The sequence below is a fragment of the Macrobrachium nipponense genome, chromosome 32 (assembly GCF_015104395.2).
Source record: "Macrobrachium nipponense isolate FS-2020 chromosome 32, ASM1510439v2, whole genome shotgun sequence".
Classification (NCBI taxonomy): Eukaryota; Metazoa; Arthropoda; class Malacostraca; order Decapoda; family Palaemonidae; genus Macrobrachium; species Macrobrachium nipponense.
The window spans coordinates 8,639,522-8,662,369 of NC_061094.1; the positions used below are offsets into that span (position 1 = coordinate 8,639,522).

A 22,848-nucleotide genomic window follows, 5' to 3' on the forward strand; every position below is an offset into this window, starting at 1 on the left:
ATATATATATATATATATATATATATATATATATACGTATGATATTATATATATAAGGTGTAGGTGTGTTTGTGTGTACGCAAATATTTTATATTTTTAGCAAAATACAATAAATTACATTCTCGTAATAAAGGGATTTGCACGCAAATATATTTTTATATTTTTATCAAATTACAATAAATCACATTCTCGTAATAAAGGGATTTCGTAAAAACAAAAGACATAAAAAACCCTGATTAACACTCCATAACCTAAGAGGAATGGATTGAAGATTAACAAAATTAATAATAATAATTACCTAGCTCATCTCTTTCCGTGAGGCTATCAATTATTAAAATATCATCTCTTTTAATGAGCTGCTTATCATACTTTCATCTGGCCGGTCCTATAATAACAAAGCTTTGTCCATCGGGTGCTTTCGACTTTAACTCCGTCTGCTGACAGTGGAGATTATCATTCAGATCACATTAACCTACTAATATGAACGCTTCATTACAGGCTCATATGATCATCTATGTGAATTCATCTGTCTGAACAGAGAAATCAATTAAAATTTAAATTCTCTCGTTCGACTTGTCATCAAGTTTACTCAACGCACAAAGCAAGTCATCATGCATTTACAAATGCAATTTTTAATGTAATTGTGTGCGTATACGTATCCATACACATTTATTCATTATATATAATATATATATATATATATATATATATATATATATATATATATATATATGATATATATATATATATACGTATATAAACTATCTACTTATATTTACATACGTCTATCTATGTCTATCTATCTATCTATTTATTTATTTTATAAAAATTCATATATATATATTATAATCTATATATATATATATATATATATATATATATTATAGTATATATATATATATATATATATATATATAATATGTGTGTGTGTTTGTGTGTGTGTGCGCAGTGCAAAGGCTCTGGGTTCCTTTAATACACCCAGTAAGATGATGATAATCAGGACAATCTATAAAATCCACTCCATGATTACACTCGCATCCCCAGTTAACAAGCACGGGGGGCATGAGTCAGGATTCCATGATAACGGGTACATTAGCATCAGACGCCCTGCTTGCTTGCGAAGGCAACAGGTTCCCTGGAATGGACCTTGAGACGCTTAGAAGAAGAAGAAGGGGGCAGCACATTCACAGGAGGCTCTGCACCAACTCAATTTCTCTTATGATTTCAGCTCGATACTGAAGAAGAAGGCTGGGCAGCAGCAGCAGCAGCAGCAGCCAGCCTCGTCTGCGATGCCCTCAGGGCACCATTTTCAACTTTGCATTTTCATTCCCCGTTTGATTTATGGCCGACGTGACCGACAAAGGCTCGTGCACTTACTCCCCATCTGGAATGTGAACAGCAGTTGCTGGGATGTTAGACCTGACTAATTTTGCGTCGTTGTTTTTCCTGATCTTCGTCGATTTTTGCAAAGTCAGCATTATTTTGCGAAAAACATCCCTGCACACTGGAATATTATTTCCATCTGGAATTTAATTAAAAATTGTTGGGATGTTAGACTCCAGTATTTTCCATTATTTTTTTTTTACCTTCAAAGATATTTCATTAGTCCAGCATTGCAAAGTCAGCATTATTTTGCTAAAAACATATTTGCACACTAAAATGTTAATGCACCTGGAATGTAACAAAGTCGCTGGGATGCCAGCTTCAACTAATTTTGCATCATTTTTTCCTTATCTTCAAAGATTTTTTATTAGTTCAACGCAGCAAAGGTAGCATTATTATGCCAAATACAAATTTGCTGTTTGAAAATAAAAAATATTACAAATTAAAGCTACGCACAGTTACATCAAATATAAATACTTGGGCTCGAGAATCAAGCGTGAACAAAAGGTACTCCTAAGTTAACTCTGCTAAATAAAAGTGAAATAGAATGAGGGGAAAAAATGACATCGGAGAAAAAAAAAAAAAAAAAAAGGCAGCGAACCTGAACACGGTGACCCCAAAAGAAAGTGAAAACTCTTTCTCTGTATCTCTTTCTCTTTTGGGTCAGGTGGCCCAAGAGAAAAAAAATCCACACCTTGGACCAAGCTGCCCGCTCTCTCTCTCTCTCTCTCTCTCTCTCTCTCTCTCTCTCTCTGTTAACAATACATAAATACCCTGCTGCTGCAACTAATCTGGTCTAATCTGACACAGCGTTTTCCAGATATTTTATATTTAGTCGAAGGTGGACAATGATACCCAGGCAAATTATGTAAAGTTTCCACGCATGACCGCATCCGCATTTACGCACACGAGAGTCCTTGAGAGTAGAGCAACATGATGTAGTAAAATCCACTGGTTACGTCATCATAATAACCCCAGTAGACCAGCCAACCGTAGAGAGAGAGAGAGAGAGAGAGAGAGAGAGAGAGAGAGAGAGAGAGAGAGGTCAGAACACAATTTTAAATTCATCTTCGTCAACTTAAATTGCTCAATACGAAATAAAGTTGATTTTCGTCTTTTAGGACACAATGACAACTGATTTAATTCATTCCAGCCTTTCGTAGAGGAAAGGTCAAGAAAAGGCAGAAATACGAATTAAACAGCAGAGCGTGACGGGGGATCCTTGTAAACAGAGGGTTGTTGACAAAAACCCAACATGTGCTAAGGCGAGCTGGGGTGGAGGGGGTGGAAGGAAGGGAGGGGTGGGGGAAGAAAATAAATAAAAAGAATACATTTCTGTTATGCAAGAAGTAGTAGTGGCCGTCTGCCAGAGATAGTGAAAGTTCCCCCGGGTATCCAACACTCGGAGGGAACCACAGGCCAGGATTCACCGACCTACACACTAAATTTAGGCAGTATAACTGTCCACTAGCATTTACTGAAGACGAGCATCACAACAACGCCTTTTTATATAATAAACTAATAACAGTTCCAATTGCTTTGAGCAGCGCATCAACGTCTTTTTAAAACAATAAACTAATACAGTTCCGATTACTTTGAGCAGGACAACAACGTCTTTTTATATAATAAACTAATAACATTTCCAATTACTTTAATCAGAACAACGTACGTCTTTTTATATTAATAAACTAATACAGTTCCCATTACTTTGAGCAACACAACGTCTTTTTATATAATAAACCAACAGACTTCCAATTACTTTGAGTTGCACAACAACGTCTTTTTATATTAATGAACTAACAGACTTCCAATTACTCTGAGCAGTGCAACAACGTCTTTTTACATAATAAACTAATACTGTTCCGATTACTTTGAAGTGTATGATAAAACGTTGCCTATGATTAAATTCATATGCAGCATAATTTCGCTTACACATAATCAGCATGGACAGAGTATATAATTTCAAACTGGAAAATAACCCAATTCCTCTTTAATGCTTCTCAGTGACCCATCTATGAAAAAACAAATGTAAACACTTCTAAATCAATAACCATGACTCATTTCTGTGATGCTCTTTGGTCACGATTTTGAGTGTACGAGCATAATATACAAATACTTCGTAATAACCGCTACAAAACCATTCTCTCTCGTAAAAATTTTTATTTTGGCTATCATCAAACGAAGATATATATTCTATTTCCAAGGTAGAACTCAATGTCTTCCAATTTATACTTTTAATAAACTTGCACTGTCCAGTACGTGGGCATCAATGGAGTGGGCGGGATACCTCTCTCTCTCTCTCTCTCTCTCTAATGCCTTTTTTTGCTTCGCGATTTCCTAATCTTTAAAACGTCATTATCTAACTGTTAATTCTCCAAGTTACTGGTCAACTCTCACTGCTCATTCTATGCAATTCCTTGAGTCTTCAGATAAAAAAAACAACTATGATCGACAAGACAAATTCTTAAGATTATAATTTACTTCGACTCAAGACGATGGACCTGCGAATCTTACTATTTCATTTATTTACGCAAATTGCCAGCAGTTTTCATGTTACTATTGATTACAAGTGTAGTTCCCGATGATTTTCTATTCTTGTAACTCGTTTATTCTTGTATGTAATAATAATAATAAAAATAATAATAATAATAATAATAATAATAATAATTATAATAATAATAATAAATAATAATAATAATAATAATAATAATAATAATAATAATGGTGAAGGAATCCACAGTGGTGTCAAGTGCAAATATATATTAGGAATAAATATATACAAAAAAAAAGAGCTTTCGAGAACCAGCTCGGTTCTCAAAAATGGAGCAGGCTTTAGAAAGCTCTCCTTTGTATATATATACTTCTAATACATATTTCCACTTAAACCACTGTGGATTCATTCAGCATTTTAGTGACTCATGCTACAATGAGATTTTAATGAAAAAATAATAATAATAATAATAGCAGCAGCAGCACGGGTCTCACAATGGAGAAACAACTCCACAGTCATGTATAAGTTCACATATTTAAAGATGAAACTGTATGCGAATTTGTTTCTCCACAATAATATAATAATAATATTCGAAAACATTTCGAAAATGTCATGGTACTTTCCGTGATTTCGTGCACAACTCGTTAAAGGTCAAGAGCTCTAGTGGTCCTCATACATACAGGAGACCACTGACCTGAATCGGGCCAAACCCACTTGAGAAGAAGAAGGAGGAGAAAAAACTTCAACACCTTTTCTTACACATGCCGAAAACTTTTGCTATCGGTCCGCTGGTTCTACGATGTTACATAAATTGACTCTCTCTCTCTCTCTCTCTCTCTGTGTGTGTGTGTGTGTGTGTGTGTGTGTGTCACAAGTTGATTTAGGTCAAGGTGAAGGGACAAACTACACAGAACATCTTCCTTCAGACAAAGAGTACTAAAAAACACAACAGCGTCAACTCATCTTACCAAGTCACAGGTCAAAATTCATTAAGATCATATATGCAAGATGCCCACGCCACATGCCCGCATACCCCGACCCCAACCCCCCCTTCTATGCCCAAATATGCTTTGGTCACTTAAATAGCAAAGTGGCATGGCGAATTTTGGTTAAACAATTGTGCTTTCAGTGTTCTACATACCCGGGAGGTCACCACGTGATGAACTCTGATGACCTTTTCTCCTTAGCTAATTATATATAACATGGCAAGGCGTTCAATTATGATTCCTTCTCTTTCAAAAGAACTTTGTCGAAAATTCGTTAGTAATTCCAATAATTTTAATACTGTTTTCGCGACAAAGTTATGCCATATGTTTGAAGTCGTTTGCAACAGCAATTGCTAAATCCGAGAACGGAATGGTTGAAATCCATTTTGACTGTCAACTGTTTTTTTTTTCCTACCAGACCACTGAGTTAATATTAACTCGACTGAAGACCGCTACATTTCACACAGCGAATTCAAGAAATATTTCTTAGACAGTTTTACGTCCGAGCTGAAAGGAACTCTTATTTCAGCCAATATAAAATCTATATAGTTCTTATGGAAGTCAATAACCTACCATACATAAATACAACTCATCTACCAGATATAACAGCAGATATGTAGTTTAGCCACTAGTTTTACAGCAAGAATTACCTGATTATTTCTGATTATTTCTTGCGGATATGAAAATATAACGGAATATAGGATTTTGACCAAAGGCCAAGCGCTGGGACATATGAGGTCGTTCAGCGCTGAAAAGGAAATTAATAGTGAGGAGGTCTGAAAGGTATAACAGGAGGAAACCTTCAAAGTAGTTGCACTATGAAACAATTGTTGGGGGTGGAAAGTCAGATGGAAGAAAGAGAATATGAACGGAGGTACAGTGAAAGGAATAAAAAAGAGGTTGTAGCTAGGGGCCGAAAAGGACGCCGCAAAGAACCGTTAAGTAATGCCTACAATGCACCGATACTGACGAAACTAACCCCCTAATTGGCTTCCGGATATGGAATCAAATCTGTTGCGTCTATGCATATTTGTGGTGTTGATGTAACATCAAACGAGAGAGAGAGAGAGATTATTGAGCTCAAAAAGTCTGCATCTGCTCGCAAAACATCGAGTATCTTCAGTTTCTTCATACTTTTTATAAAATTTGATCATGTTCGATCCAGTTAGGAATGTTGGGCAAAATCTCGGAGTGTCTCCAGTTACGTCATTCAATGGACCTCGAGGAGGATGGTCAGCAAGCCATTCTTCACATATAGGAGGTTAAAAAAAAGTATATCTTAGTTTTACCAGACCACTGAGGAGCTGATAAACAGCTCTCCTATGAGGGCTGGCCCGAAGGATTAGATATTTTTACGTGGCTAGGAACCAATTGGTCACCTAGCAACGGGACCAACAGCTTATTGTGGGATCCGAACCACACTATATCGAGAAATGAATTTCTACCACCAGAAATAAATTCCTCTGATTCCGCGTTGGCCGAGCCGGGATTCGAAATTCGGACCACCGGATTGGTAGCCGAGCGCGAAAACCACTCGTCACATTTAGGAGGTGACCCTCAGTCCAATTACATAACTTGGTTTTAAAAAAATTAATTAAAAAATGTATATATGCGTCGATTCACATTAACAAAATTAGTCTAATAAAATATAAAATAAATCGGTGGATCGGACACCTCTTTCTAAAATGTATTTTTAAAAATCAATATAAAACGATATTAACCACAAAAAGTGACAGAGATAAGAGACAGAAAGACGGACAAATCAAAGCTAGAATTTCTTCTGACGTCGAGAAGATAAGATGGCATTGCGGTTAATATATATATATATATATATATATATATATATTATAGATATTATTATATATATATATATATAGAAATATACATATATATATGGCATATATATAGAATAGAGAGATATATATATATATATATATATATAATATACATATATGTATGCATATATATATATATAGTATATATATATATATATATATATATTATATACTATATATATATATATATATATATATATATATTATAATAATAGTATATTATTAACAAATCATACGCTGGTATCAACTACGTAAATACAAAAATATTTTCCAATATTTTAAACGAATTAAGAGAAACCTTCCGATTGGAAAGAGGCACAATGGTTTGCCCAATAAGAGGGCGGTGAAGGACTTCGAGAGTAATAATACCCAGTGCCTAACCCCAGTAGGGCAATGCCCCGTCCGGAACCTTATCAGTAAGGGATTCATTGACGATTCTAAGCTAGGCTTCAAAGGAGAGAGAGAGAGAGAGAGAGAGAGAGAGAAACATAAACGCTCACGCACAAAATTCTCTCACACTGACACCTATAAATTGTGGTCGTAGTGATCTATAGATAACTGTAAATTAAATCTGTCCCCTCCCATACAACATGGCAAGATTTGGACTCCACCTTAATCAAATACACAGGCGAACGTGGGGTTTGTAACTGTGTGTTTATATGTATGTATATGTATATAAACATGTTTAAACCAGTGAGCTTTGTAGAGATTATAGCCTAGAAATCAGTACTTAGTTCTCATCAAAGAATTTTAATATTTTAAATGAGTGGACTCAATATTCATTTGATAAAGCACTTATCACCCAAAGCAATGTTTGACGGGAATATTTCTTATTTTTTCGCTATGGTTATCTTTATCTAAACTCTACCTCCAGCCGTTGCTAATGATAATAATAAGTCTTGGATTTTGTCCTTTATCTTTCCATCATCCGCTTACAACAGGGCAAAGTTCACCAGCACTCATAAACTGTGTATTTCTTCATACAGACATCTGCTCGCTGATTGAAATACGCAGCGTAAGTAAATAAAGACTCGTGTCACATAGACGACCCTTCAGTGTAATCCAACCAAAACTCATACTTCAAAGATCAGTCCACTTTAAATATATTATATATATATATATATATATATATATATATATATATATATATATATATATATATATATATATATATATATATATATACATATATATATATATACATATATATATATATATATATATATATATATATATATATATATATATATATATATATATATATATAAGAGAGTTGTACCGACATGCAATTGCCTTAATTATTTTATTACATCAACCTTGACTTGTGCTTGTTAGACATTAGGTAACCGATAGTGTTTTAACCTTGTATTAATTGATTGATTGATTTAATTAAAGATTATCTTGCGTCGCAAAACCTTGTGTTAATCTTGTCTCATGTAGCGCTGCACTGCAAAAAAAAAAAATTAAGCGTATAAAAGTGACCCACATGCAGTGATTTCCAAATACAATATCTATGTATATACAACTAATAAACTTAATTCAATACGTATGCTGTGCAATTACGATACTTCAAGACAGCTACAAAGCGCGCCGGTTAACATATAATTCCCCCTCATACGTTGGTATCATGTTAAATGCAAACAGCTACGTTCACGTAACACACTTCGTAATAAATCATACATAAATTAATACTCGTACTACAAGCAGAAACAGATCCAGGTGCCTTTCAATGAGGGCAAGATTAAAAGCAAAAGGCGTTGTGTTGCAACACGATTTCTTGATCACAGCCAGGAATGGTTGCAAGACAGCAGCAGCTGTGGGGCACTTTCTACGCAATAAAAGTATGATCATGAAATTATTATTCTGTGAAATAATAATCAACGCTGAGTATTGCATAGTCGGCGCAAGCATAAGAATAGATTTCAAATCAAGGTTACTTTCATTACCTTAAAAGATTGTTCAAACAACATCGGCATACCAAGAAAAATGAAAATTATTGTTCCGGATGGTAAATTCATGCAAAAACTTCTACTGTAAAAGCACACTCAAACACACATTTACATTTGTGGTTATATCTATATATTCATACACATACACGAAAGCCTTCTTGTACACACTATTCTATTCCTGTGGCTTCTCCTATAATAATCAAGGTCACATGTTATTAAATAACATGAGCAAAATAACACACACACACATTTATATATATATATATATATATATATATATATATATATATATATGTATATATATATATTCCTATAATCATTGTCACAAGTAATTAGATAACATGAGCAAAATAATATATATATATATATATATATATATATATATATATATATATATATATATATATGTGTGTGTGTGTGTGTGTGTGTGTGTGTGTGTGTGTGTGTGTGTGTACACACATACATACAAGCAGCAAGACAAGCCACTCGCCCGAACAAATTACAGAATGCCACAAATATCTGCTGAATGTCCAAACAAGACGTTCCTGTAGTGACTGGCGCTGTATAACAGACCAATACGACAAAACCCACACAACAAATTACTTCCCCATAAAACGCGAACACTCCCAACGGGGAGCCTGACCGCGCTCTACCTGCAACAGGCCAAGAGGTTACCCTTCTTTCAGAAAAAAAGGAGGATTTGGCGAAGAGACAGAGGGGGAGGAAGGATCCCGCCCACGAGGACGCCTTGAACTTACAACCCTATAAAACAGAAATGGAATTAAAAGTTAAAAGAACAAATGGTATTCGCTAACTAATAAAAAACACAGCAATAAAATCTCTCTTTCTGTCCCTCAACCTCTCTCAGCCACAACGTTCATTAACAAGAAAATACGCCGAATAGAGTTCTCTGTACAGCGTATAACCAAGGCCATCGAAAACAGATCTATCTCTAGGCGGCCTCGGAATGCTGCACGATTCGCAGCTCATGAAACTCTCAGTCGGCCGAGGTGGCTTACGTTGTTGCGTTGGCAGGCGAACGATCATGGCTAACTTTAACCTTAAATAAAATAAACACTACTGAAGATGGAGATTTGCAATTTGGTATGTTTGATGATTGGAGGGTGGATGATCAACGTACCATTTTACAGTCCTCTAGCCTCAGTAGTTTTTAAGATCTGAGCTCTCAGCCGGCTGTGGTGGCCTGTGTTGTTGCGTTGGCAGACGAACGATCATGGCTAACTTTAACCTTAAATAAAATAAAAACTATTGAGGCTGGAGAGCTGCATTTGGTATGTTTGATGATTGGAGTGTGGATGATCAACGTACCAATTTGCAGCCCTCTAGCCTCAGTTGCTTTTAAGATGTGAGGCGGGACAGAAAAATACAGGACGGACGAATCCGTCTCGACACTTCTCTTCCAGAAAACTTAAAAAGACAACTGTTTCTTACCTGAATTTCCTGAATGAGTTCCTGTTCGTCGAGCAGCACCACTTTACAGTGGTATGTGCGACTCTTGTCCCCGAAACACTTCATTTTGATATGATCCAACGGATGGCTGCTGAAGAACGCGAGGGCAAAAACGAGGACCACGAGGAGCTACAACACTCCAGGAAGGTCGTAAGAATGAAAGAGAAGATGAAGAAGAAGGAGAAAAGGGGAAGCAGCAGAGAGCAGAAGTTGCTGATGAAAATTATTTACAAAATGTGAAATGCCATTAAAGCTATCTTGACGCGTACACAAACTAGATTCTGATGATTATTCCGAGTTAAAACTGAAGACTGAATTATGCGCGGTTTTATACCAAAAGATTTTTTTTCCCCTAAGATTTTGGAATGAATTTGTAAACGAGGAAAGGAAGGATATCAATTACGAAGGAGGAGTTGTTAGTGAAGCCGCTAACCCTCATTCAACCTTCTAGCCATTTTGCCTCAGTGCCATTTCTGAAAAAAAGGGAAAAAATCTCGTATTAGAATTGTACAGGATACAATTTCAAAATTAGCATGGATATAATAAAATCACAGGAAAATTAAACGCACAAAAACATACACACACACACACACACACACACACACACACACACACACACACATATATATATATATATATATATATATACATATATATATATATATATATATATATATATATATATACATATATATATATATATATATATATATATATATAAAAAATATATATATATATATATATATATATATATATATATATATATATATATATATATATATATATTCCACGCTGCAGATGTTAAGAGAATGATTGTTTTCCTTAAACTAATAATAATAATAATAATAATTAAATAATAATAATAATAATAATAATAATAACAATAATATACAAAACTGCCAATATTGCAAGATGAATCAGACCATCTCCTTAGCAAGTTTCAATAGTAATAATAATAATACTAATAACAAACAATAATAGCAAATATGAATGCAGATGCAGTAGCGGCAATTAAAACCACCACCACCACCACCAACAACGCAGTATATAATAATAATAATAATAATAATAATAATAATAATAATAATAATAATAATAATAATAATAATAATAATAATAATAATAATAGTAATAATAATAATAATAATAATAATAATTTTAATAATATATTAGAAAGACAGACTTTAAATCTGAAAACACCACCAGTAACCTTAAAGACAAAAAAACAATAATGAAATAAAAGAACGATAGCTGGTGGACGAAAAGTAAAAACGATAATACTGGTGGATAAAATAACTGTGATGATAACAGGGAAAGCTCGTCATAAGAAGATGCCAAAGTTATCTCAAGGGAGAAAGTCGGGACAATGCAATGAACCTTGTAACAAACGGAGAACGTCTAAGCAATAGACAGACTATTGGTAGAAATACTTCGAGAACAGGTTATGATATGAAAAAGGTAGGTCATCAAGAGCATTACATAATGACAGTGAAGCCAGTAAAAATGAGGATTTATATATATAAAAAAAATCAATCATAAAAAAAACATTCTAGGTTAAATACGGCAGCAAGAGACCTGACAAAAAACATTGCTCGTAATATGATTGGCAATGAATTAGGAATACCAGGAAAAATATAATCTAATTAAAAAAAAGATAAATGATACAGAAAAACATTCTAGGTTAAAGACAGCATCAAATGACCTGACAAAGAACATTGCTCGTAATATGATTGCCAATGAATTAAGATTTAAGGATGCCAGGAAAAATATCTAGTAAAAAAAAATTATACAGAAAAAACATTCTAAGACAGATCTAAAGACCTGACAAAGAACATTTCTCGCAATGTCATTGACAATGAATGAAGAAACCAGGAAAATAATGCTCTAGTTAATAAAAAAAACTTATCTAGTTAATTTCAAAAAAAATAAAGAAACGAGGGGAGAATCATCTAGTTATTTAAAAAAATAAACCAGGAAAAAATAATCGAGTTAATCTTAAAAAAATAAAGACCAGGAAAAAAATGATCAAGTTCAATTCCAAAAAATAATAAACGATACAGAAACATTCTAGGGGAAGGACAGAATCTAAAGACGTGACAAAAGAACGCAGCTCGCAATACGATTGACAATGAATAAAAGAAACCAGGGAAAACACCGAATAGCCCCACAATTGAGACGAAGGACCCTACTTTTGCCATCCTTTCCCAAAACTTCGCCACTCGCGCTGGCACTGGCACTGCCGTCTATAAGAAATGTCTGCAGCAATATATCACGATAAAAACCGAAACGTTTGGAGGCCCTTAGAATATCCATAAAATATCCATCTGCCAGAATATGCACAGAAGTTGTACAGGATGATTCCAGCTTTTTATTCCAAGTCATGGACTGAAAATATAAAAATAGCATAAAAGCATTATACAACGTATTCTTCGCCACGAAACTAATACATCAACAGCCACAGAGGATCGCAGAGACAGCGTCTTTTTCACAGTGCCCGTATGGGATCCATCCATCCAGCCATGGCGTCGACGAGAAAAAGGGGGAGGAGGAGTGAGGAGGAGCGAGAGGAAAAAGCGGGAAGGAAGGAGGAGGAGGAGGAGGAGAGGAAGGAGGGGGAGGGGGGTGGGCGGGGTGTCGAAAATATACAGCAACCATTGCAACATTCATTCCACGATTGCAGATTTCCATCTGCAACGCTGGCCGAAAACGGACTCCGAATGTCCACTTAAGGGAAATGGGCTTCATCATTTTTCTTTTCCCTTCCTCTCGAGGCTTTACAAAGAGTGTGGCACACTGTGCTGCAACGCTGCTGGCTCTTTCATGGCGTCGTTGTCACAGGCTTAGATTTCTAGAAGGAAATCGCGAGACACATTCGCTACCGATTTTATGTGAATGAATTCTCTGTCACAGACGAATTTCCACTGAATTAGGGAGTCGCCGAGAGAGAGAGAGAGAGAGAGAGAGAGAGAGAGAGAGAGAGAGAGAGAGAGAGAGGATCGGAAACGCAATCTGGTGACTACGATAGATTAGAGAAATGATATTCAACACTGCAAGCTTCAGTATATGTACCAGTGGTTAAGCGGTATCTTTAAAAAAAATAAACATACAGGCAAACATATATGTAATATGTATATATACACATATAGATATATACATTTAGTATCAAAAGCTAACTTTACTTATCCTGAACCTCCTCCTGAACCTCCTGCAACACATATTGCTTCCAATGTTTTCCTTTTACTAAAACAAAGTGATTATCGCAAGAAGAACTGCCTTTCATAATATGAACCTCACTGCTGCTTGCGTTGTTCCAGTTAAGCAGGCAACGCTCGCGCAGTGGATTTACGGATAAAATAGCACTAATAAATGAAAGGATTCGTCATGAAATCCTGGATTTTCTCCCTTCAACGTATCTTCTGTCCTTCCAGATACCGTTAATGTCTTATAAGCGCAGGAGTTGATTACTATTATTATTGACAATTAAAACCCAAAGGAGTGTTAATATTTCTTTTTTTTTTTTTGTAAAAAAAAAATTAGGATGAAATACTGGTTCTAGGTCACAAGCCAAGAACTGAAGACCAATGGAAATTCAAAAGAAAAAACTGTACAAGGCATACGCTTTTACACTGGAATACATGCGCACATCAAATACATTTGCTCACGTTTCGATGCATAAAAAAATATATAATTTAAATTCAGAGTCTGTTGAAAAAAAAAATTAAATTTTGAAACTGATCTCTATAATACCTGAAAAGGTTAAAAAGAGTTATACATGAATAAAATCCCAATTCGATTTTGTACTTACATCGACAGACCTATCAGAGAATTAAAAGAATTTTACAGGATTTGACTGCAGATTTTTTTTTATCTGGATAAATGAAAAAGCAAGAAAAACAAAATAGCAAGAAAAGACAAAACGCATGAGTCAGGATCACGGGGAATCCGACAAAAAGGAAAATTTCATTTTCTCTTTCGGACATCGAAACAAGCTACGCACGAAGTATAAAAAAAAGGAAAAAAAAAAAACGCCACTGTAGAAGATGAAAGGGGAACAAACATTCGCTCGGAGTTTTTCTTCGACTTTTACGGATTTTTTTCAATACCACGTTAACAACTTCCAATTTTTCTTTTTTTTATACATTTTTTTTAACTAGCGGAGAAAAGTGGGCGGGGAACCGTTACTTCGCCATGTACAGAAACCGAGACTATGTACTACAACAACTACTACCAAAATTAAATGCAAAATGAAGTAACTTGACAAGCGACTACTAGAATGCTCTCTCTCTCTCTCTCTCTCTCTCTCTCTCTCTCTCTCTCTCTCTCTCTCTCTCTCTCTCTCTCTCTCTCTCTCGTACAACAGTTCCGACGCTTTCTCGTCAAATGGAGATTTATGCAAATGCCTTCGCAGATGCAGTATATGAAATTGATAATCAAGAGGTTTTGAAATCTGAATATTTTAAAAGTCGTAACATTTCTCGAACGAGTATTTCGTCATCACGAAACCTTTCCATTATGTAGTTCTACGCGCAAATGCACACGCGATCACACGTACATTGTACATGTACACGCACAATTTCTGCACGCATGTACATGTCTATGTATAGGTATTTATTTAGGTATAATTTATTATTATATATTAATACTACAATATAAATATAATATATATATGTATATTTATGTTGGAGATATTAATACATACATATATTAGTTATATATATATATATATATATATATATATATATATGAGAGAGAGAGAGAGGAGAGAGGAGCGAAACATTATCATTAGGAGAGAGCAAATCTCTTATGAATAAATGCACATATACATAAATATTACACTACATGGCATTAGTGAGAGAGAGAGAGAGACGAGAGAGAGAGAGAGAGAAACAAATTATCCATTACCGACATAGTCTTCCTCATCCCTTCATTTGTCTTTTTCCAGAGGAGTTGGCAGCAATCTCTTAGTCTTTGATCTCTCTCTCTCTCTCTCTCTCTCTCTCTCTCTCTCTCTCTCTCTCCTTTCCCCTCACACCTCACCATTAGCATCGCCACCCTCATTTTCGCTAATTCCGCCGTTTCCCCATTACAGTGGCGCCTCCGACACCGAAAAAGATGGTGATCTACCGACACTTACAATGACGCGTAAGAAGGGTCTTAGATAATTGGAATGCGAGGAGGAGGAGGAGGAGGAGGAGGAGGAGGAGAGAGGAGGAGAGAGAGAGAGAGAGGGAGAGAGATAGAGAGAGACGAGACGAGAGAGAGAGAGAGAGAGAGAGAGGATATCCTAAACGTGCACTGGGTCGATTTATACTTCACCCAATTACAGTTCCTTTGCTGATCACACGATTACCCAATTACTCCCACGCCATTGCAAAAAAGGGGTTCCACCAATTTCGCAGGTGTGAATGAAACAGGATGATATACCTGCTTATACTTAAGCATTCGATACCATTCATTCCGCGCATGAATGACCAGCACTTCCGCTTCCCGTAACGATGGGATATGACAACTATTGTACGTTTGCAGAAGAGGAGCAGTAATTGCCCAGTTATTAGTAGAATGAATGGCGGGCAAACCTTCATGATATATGAGAACAGAGAAAATAATTACAAGGGTTAAGCAAATTACGTGAACTTAACGACGAAGGGAGATCTAACCTGACGTTTTTTAACAGTAGCAAAAGAGAGAGGTAAAATATTCGACTAGGGAAGTCGTTTATTGTCAAAACTATACTAGAGAGACTGTACGTAATAACTTTATTTCAGGTGTGGCTATGCAACAATCAAATGAAGATGTCTGAATACTTTGAAATGTTCAAGACCGAGATTTTGGGAAATGAACAAGCCCGTTCGAACAGCAAGTGGTATCTAACTGATGGAAGAGAAGAAAGCGAAGTGTGTACTACAGGCATTTTGAAAGAGACTAAAAAATGAATACTGAATTAACCGGCTCTTGATAAGAAATCTGTAGAAGATGACGTCAGAGATGATGCAATACCCTCAGGACTGGTGTTGTAGAGACGGATCTACAACAATGTTTACGGATGATAAATATGGTGAAGATAAAGAAGATATGGCGAGGATTATAAATATTAATTTAATGAAATACAAGAGTAATCAGGAAAATACAAGCGTAACCAGAAAACATTAAAAGATTGTAAACAGCCCCACTGATCGTGGTGCTGAATCCCGAGGTAGAAATTCACAGAATGAAACCAAAACAATCTACAACCCCGGAAAAAGAAACGACACTGAAGGGAAACAAAGCGAACAGAAACGCGTTATTATGAATATTCGCCAGTCATCAGCCATAACACGTTTCAGAACTCTGACTCTGCACTATCTAGCCACTTTTTAAATATTCACGTTCTGACTTTTCTTGCCTCCCCCCCCCCCCTTTTTTTTTTTTTTTAGCGCATTACGTACAAAACCAATTTGAACAGATATTTAAAATTACTTGCATTGTAAGCACATTTATCAGAAATAATAATAGGAATGGGATTAGAATAGAGTTCAGGCCGAATTTTTTTTTTCTTAGAGCAATAAGTACAAAACCACTTGGAACAGATATTTCACATCTCATATTCTGTACGCACATTTATCAGAAATGATAAGAATAGGACCGAACAGAATTTGGGTTGCTGGACCTAAAAGGTCATTCAGCGCTGAAACGGAAATTGAAGGTAAAAAGGTTTAAAAGGCGAAAATCTCGCAGCTGTACTATGAAACAATTGTTAGGAGAAGGTGAACAGGAAGAAGGAAGAAAGAGAATATGAATGGAGATACAGTAAAAGGAATGAAAGGAGCCGCGGCTAGGGGCCGAAGGGACTCTGCAAACAACCCTTAGTAATAATAATAGTAATTTCTAAATAAAGTTTTAGTTTTTCTTTTACTTTAAACACATTTCAACTTGTTCCATTCATGTAGCCTGAACTGAGCTCTAAGATGGCTTCTTCTGGTTAGCCTATGACAGCAAGGGTCACTTCCCCAGGTGAAGTAAAAAGTGAAAGGGGTAGGAGGTCTGGTGAGGACCTCTAGACTCTGACTATCCGACAGATACGAGCGATACTTCCCTTCCACCATTTCCACAAAGCCTAACGGATTTATTTTCTGCTGCAATCAGGGATAATGTGGCTTCAATCTGCCTCTTCCAAGATATTTTTGCAATTGATGACGTCTGATTTAGAAGAAGCACATCTTACCAAAGATGGTGGGAATTCATACCAATAGAGCAACATCCACTTTATTTAAACTATTCCTTTTTGGATTTCGAAAATTCACTCGAGGTGGATAAGAACAAAAATAAAGAATAAAAATAAGGTCCATTGATCAGAGACTGGGAAGACGAAAATATAAAATTCTAATTCAAATGATGTCAACAGGAGATAATGAATTGACTTAATCAACCGAACCTGAATTACAAACAAATTTGCTAAGATGAGAAAACATGAAACATTTCGAAAGAGAAGACAATTTAATCCACTTTGCTCTACTAATGACTAGGAAATACACAGCGAATACATGTGTAATGGGCAAATATAAACACAAGACTTCATAATAAACTGAGTCCAACAAAAGTATGTCTGGTTAGAGCGAAAACGAATAATGAATCTTCAATAAATAAATAAAAATTACACCTAAACACTAATTACGAAATATGAACCTTTACTTTTACTTCCATCCACTCAGAGAGCACAAAAAGGAACCGTGTAATAATATCGATCAGTACATAAATGAATTATAATTGGTATACCAGACCCAAAAGAACCGCCGATAAATCTCATGGCTCTCCCTTTCCATAATTCGTAGCCTACCCAACAGAGCTTATTTGATACACATTAGGCTTATGCGATTATAGCGTTGGACAGGCCTACAAAACGAAGGCTACTTTCCATCATTAGAAAGTTTATCGTTGGCATTAATATTTCTTCAGAGCATTCGACTCTTGACTTTTCGCTTTCAGACACTTTCACGGGGTGATAAATAAGATTCTCTCCCATAGAACCTGATTTGGAATTTCAATAAACACAGCAGCCTCACAACAAAAGGTTTCTCAAGAAAGGTTGGACGCAAGGTAGATGGGCATGTAAGTGTATTTCTCTTTGAAAGTCATTATTATGAAGAAAAAAAATGTGTTCTTAATTTTTCAATAGTGTTTGAAAATCTATAAACATATTCAATTACTGTGCACAGACAAAAGTACATTATATACATATTTAAGTATATATATATATATATATATCTATATATATATATATATATATATATATATATAATATATATATATACACATATGCACGAAGATATGTTATTCAGTTGTATTCCACATGCCAAAATGTGGAATACAACTGAGCGTGAACCTTAAAGGAGATTGGTTGAGTCTTGGAGTCTAAGTGACAGCAAAAATGGTTTCCAAAGGCTATGACAAATTTCAAAAGTGGGTAGAACATCACGATCAAAATACTTGATAAGGAAGAGAAGACTTCCTTCTACATAACGTGACAAGCATTAACACGACTCACGAGGTATCAGGGGATGAAGGGACCTATGAAAACTACCCGAAGGCCATTAAATAATATCGCTGCATAGCTTACAAAAATATCTATAAATACGGGTTGCAATAAAGAACTAAATCTCCTGTAATTGGTAATGTGTCCCAAGAACGAGTAAGGACGCAATCCGTTTACGTGCCATCATATACAGCAGTGGTTCACCTCCCATCATATACGTACAGCAAGGGTAAACCAATGTACAAAAGATCAGAGTGGCTGACGGCTTTAGTATCACATTTCCTAAGGACCTTCTCATACTCCCACGCAAAGCGCTCAGATTTCTCACTAAAATTGACACTGACACAGAAAACAGAAAGGTTATTTGAATTCAATTTGGAAACCCACCAACCAAAACACACGTCAAATCGAAAGTATCATGGCGAATTGCAGTGAGAAAACGACAATTTTCATTCGTCTGTACCTATAAACTACAAATCAACCGGCAATTCAACAAAATCTACATAATGGAGTTCGAATTCACCGTCACGCCCCAAATATTTGCACAGCTTCCCCACTCAACAGATGGCAGCACTGCACTAGTACCTACTAATTCGTTCCATTCCAAAAGCTGCCACTGTATTTCCCCGTGGAAAAAAAACACTGTGCAATTCAACACCGCAAGGTAGAAAGTAGTGAAACTATATAAACAAAACTTTTACAATGAGGATAAGTATCACCTTTAATTAAAATAACAAGTTTCGCTATTCCATCATCAGAGCCCGTTTGATATCGAATGTGTTATAGTGTGGGTTCCCCAATCGTCGTATTCCCATGATAATCGTCGGAAATAGGCTGGAACCACAAACAAAAAAATAATCATGGTGAGGCATTTCAGAGCTTGGCATTTGATTTGGCTTGATGCCCTACTGCCCTAATGCCACTCTCCTCGCATTCTCATGCCTTTTTATGAATTTTATTAATTTACCAATTTATTCGTTCTTTTTAATAAGTAAGATCTCTTCTTTCTGTATTTTCCTGTACCTTCTCTTCCCTCCCAAAGAACACCATACTCTATGGTAGCTTGAATTTCATGTCAATAGCCCCTGTGGGTCTGTTCTATATGAATAGGATTCATCTTCTGAATCTATAGCATGACTATTTTGAACTAATCAAACGTGGATAACTTTAGATTTTGACTGTATTGTTAAAATATGAGTGGAGATAGTGGAAATCAGTTCCTCTTCGCTGATGATGCGTTTGTCTAAAGTACCACATTGACTTATGTTCGCCTCAAAAAGACCTAAGAACCAGTGTTTTTTAAACCTTGGGCTCTACCGCAGCCTTTATATCATGTCATTTCCCTAGTTTAAGGATGCGTTTACTTAACACTTTCTCTCCAGGCTATTTCATCCTTTCTTGTCTAATTAGGTAAACTGGCTTTAAATATAAACACATATATATATACCAACATGGCTGCACGATAATTTCTGTACCTTACTCCACCATTCTGACCTCTCCTCAATTATATAATTTTATTGTTGAAGTTTCATATAGATGCTGCAACTCTGCTTTTTCCTCAAGAATGTTTCTCCGTTCACAACAACAACAACAACAACAACAACAAATAATAACTCCACCCCAAAACCTACAAGAAACCAAAAAGAAAACGATGACTGAAGGACGAACCTAATTGGAAAAGGACTCTTAAGATGAACCAAAGACGCAGAAACAGGACCCCGTGCGAAAGAATGGGCTACTGACATATACAATTTCAAGAAACTAGCTTTAGTCACATCCTCACCCACCCCTAACCCCAACCCCAAAAACCCAGTCCCGCCAGGGACTCCAGTACTGAAGTCCTCGCTTGTTTAGCACTCTTAAGATCAACTACTTTAGACGGACGTTATCATATGAGCAGAAAGAACGTTCGCTCACACACGTACTGTATGTATTTTGTATAATATATATATTATATAATATATATATCTATTATATATTATATATGTATATATATATATAATAGTATATATATATATAAAAAATTTTAAATATATAATATAGTTAGAGTAACAAAAAAATGGTTACTAAAATATTCGTCTATTAACTGTTGAACTCTTAAGCGGTCAACGTCATTGGGATCCACACAAACAAAAACCCTATATTATATATATTATATATATATAATATATATATATATATATATATATATATATATATATATATATATATATATATATATATATATATTATATAATTTCCATGATTCATAAATTATTTACACTATCTCTGTCTGTTACGTTAAGTGGCCTAACAACTGGACATCAAGATGTCATGTGTAAACCCTAAATTACGAAAAGCAATGTTTGACAAGAGTTGAATAACAGAGCAGTCAAGCCACTTCATCTGGGGATAAGGAGACCCCAAGTGTAAATACTTATGTATCAAATATCCCAGACTATAATACCAGACTGAGGCATCAATCTACAAGCCAGCGACGCGATACACAAAAGAACACGAGAAAAATAATAAAGCTATTCGGCTAAAATTACCAGTCATTACTGGAAGAGCAGAGACCGCTGGCGAACACCCCCCCCCCCCCCCCTCGACCCACCTTCCCCACAAAACCCCGCACGTCCGTCACAAGCTAACACTTTAAGCCACTATTATCCACACAAACCTTTTTATCCAAACTAACAATTACCACCATAACCACAGCCTTCCCGCCGACCTGTCCCCCACCACCACCCACACCCCCGCATCCCCTCCCCCCAACAAAAGTAGGACCTCCAAGATCACACACAAACACTCACGAACACAAACACTCGACATTGTCCTTGTGTTTCTGTCCATACATAACTATTCCGTCCCAAATAATTTGAAGGGCCCATATGTGAACTACTCTCCTTTGTCGCCTTGATTGATTGATTGATTGACTGATTGACTGATTGATTGATTATGAAATTTAGGTCTTGAGGAGGACCAAGGGCCGGAACCCATCAGGATTATTCAGCGGCCTATCGAAAATGAAATATAATAAATTACTATGATAAATTATGAATAAATGAATGATAATAGTGGTCATATGTGAACGTAAAAAATGAAGAATGATGATAGATGAAAGTCACTGTGTCATTTCACTGATCTTGTAAGATGAAAGTCACTTCAAGTGTCATTTCACTGATCTTCTAAATCTTGCAGTTTCCCAAGAATGGAACGGCCTATATACACACACTCGTGTAGAGATGTCTCTTAATTACTATCAATGCTATCGGAGTTCCGAGTGATTGTCTGATAATTAAATCTTGGGAATCGTCTACGAAAATAGGTTTATTACCAAATTAGCCAATTTACATTATAAGGCTCATTAAAAAAAACTTGAGTACGCCCATACAAATGTCTAAATTTATGAGCAATTACAGAAAATGTGTACCGTAAGATAATTTATGACTGAAAAGAAACACGTAAATTCGGCGTGGTTGAGTTTTCTGTACATCCATTAATGCCGTATAAAACTCTCAGCCGCGCCCATGAAACTTTCAGCCACGGCCCGGTGGTGGCCTGTGTTGTTGGCACCCACAACTGTGTCTCACGCACGAGCATGGCCAACTTTAACTTTCAATAAAATAAAAACTACTTAGGCTAGAGGGCTGCAATTTGGTTGTTTGTTGATTGAAGGGTGGAAGATCAACTTACCATTGATTGATTCATTGCCAGTTATCTGGCGTCACAACGTCCAGGGTCACTGACGCCGAATACTAAATGTGATGATCAACTTACCAATTTGCAGCCCTCTAGCCTCAGTAGTTTTGAAGATCTGACAGAAAAAGTGCGGCCGGACTAATAGCCATCTCAACAGCTTTCTTTTACAGAGAGAGAGAGAGAGAGAGAGAGAGAGAGAGAGAGAGAGAGAGCAGCTGCTTTGTCGTCCAAGCAACAAAATGAAATGCAAATGAACCAGTTGGGAGGAGCCCTTAATAACTTCAAGTACCCACACAAAAATACCGGCCAGATTTTCCTACCCTTTAAGAAGATCTCAATATCTTAAATCATCAAACATGACTCGACGATTCTTGTCGACCCTTTTTAAGAAGATCTCATTTCGCTTCGTTTTGACTTACTGAAGACTCGGACCAGCCAATACCAGACAGGGATGAATTCAGCCACAGTTACAAACCTAATTATGTCCGGTTGTGTGTCATTTTCTAAATGAGATATTTACAATACAATACGAAAAACATGAAGG

General features: G+C 35.9%; 1 protein-coding gene across 1 annotated transcript in view; it reads right to left on the bottom strand.

Annotated features, from left to right (window-relative positions):
- Positions 1–22,848, bottom strand: part of LOC135207202 (band 4.1-like protein 4A) — a 575,698-nt gene that overhangs the window by 525,427 nt on the left and 27,423 nt on the right. Inside the window, 1 exon segment of the mRNA XM_064238791.1 lies at positions 10,097–10,587. Coding sequence (XP_064094861.1) covers positions 10,097–10,180 — 84 coding nt within the window. The 5' untranslated portion in view covers positions 10,181–10,587.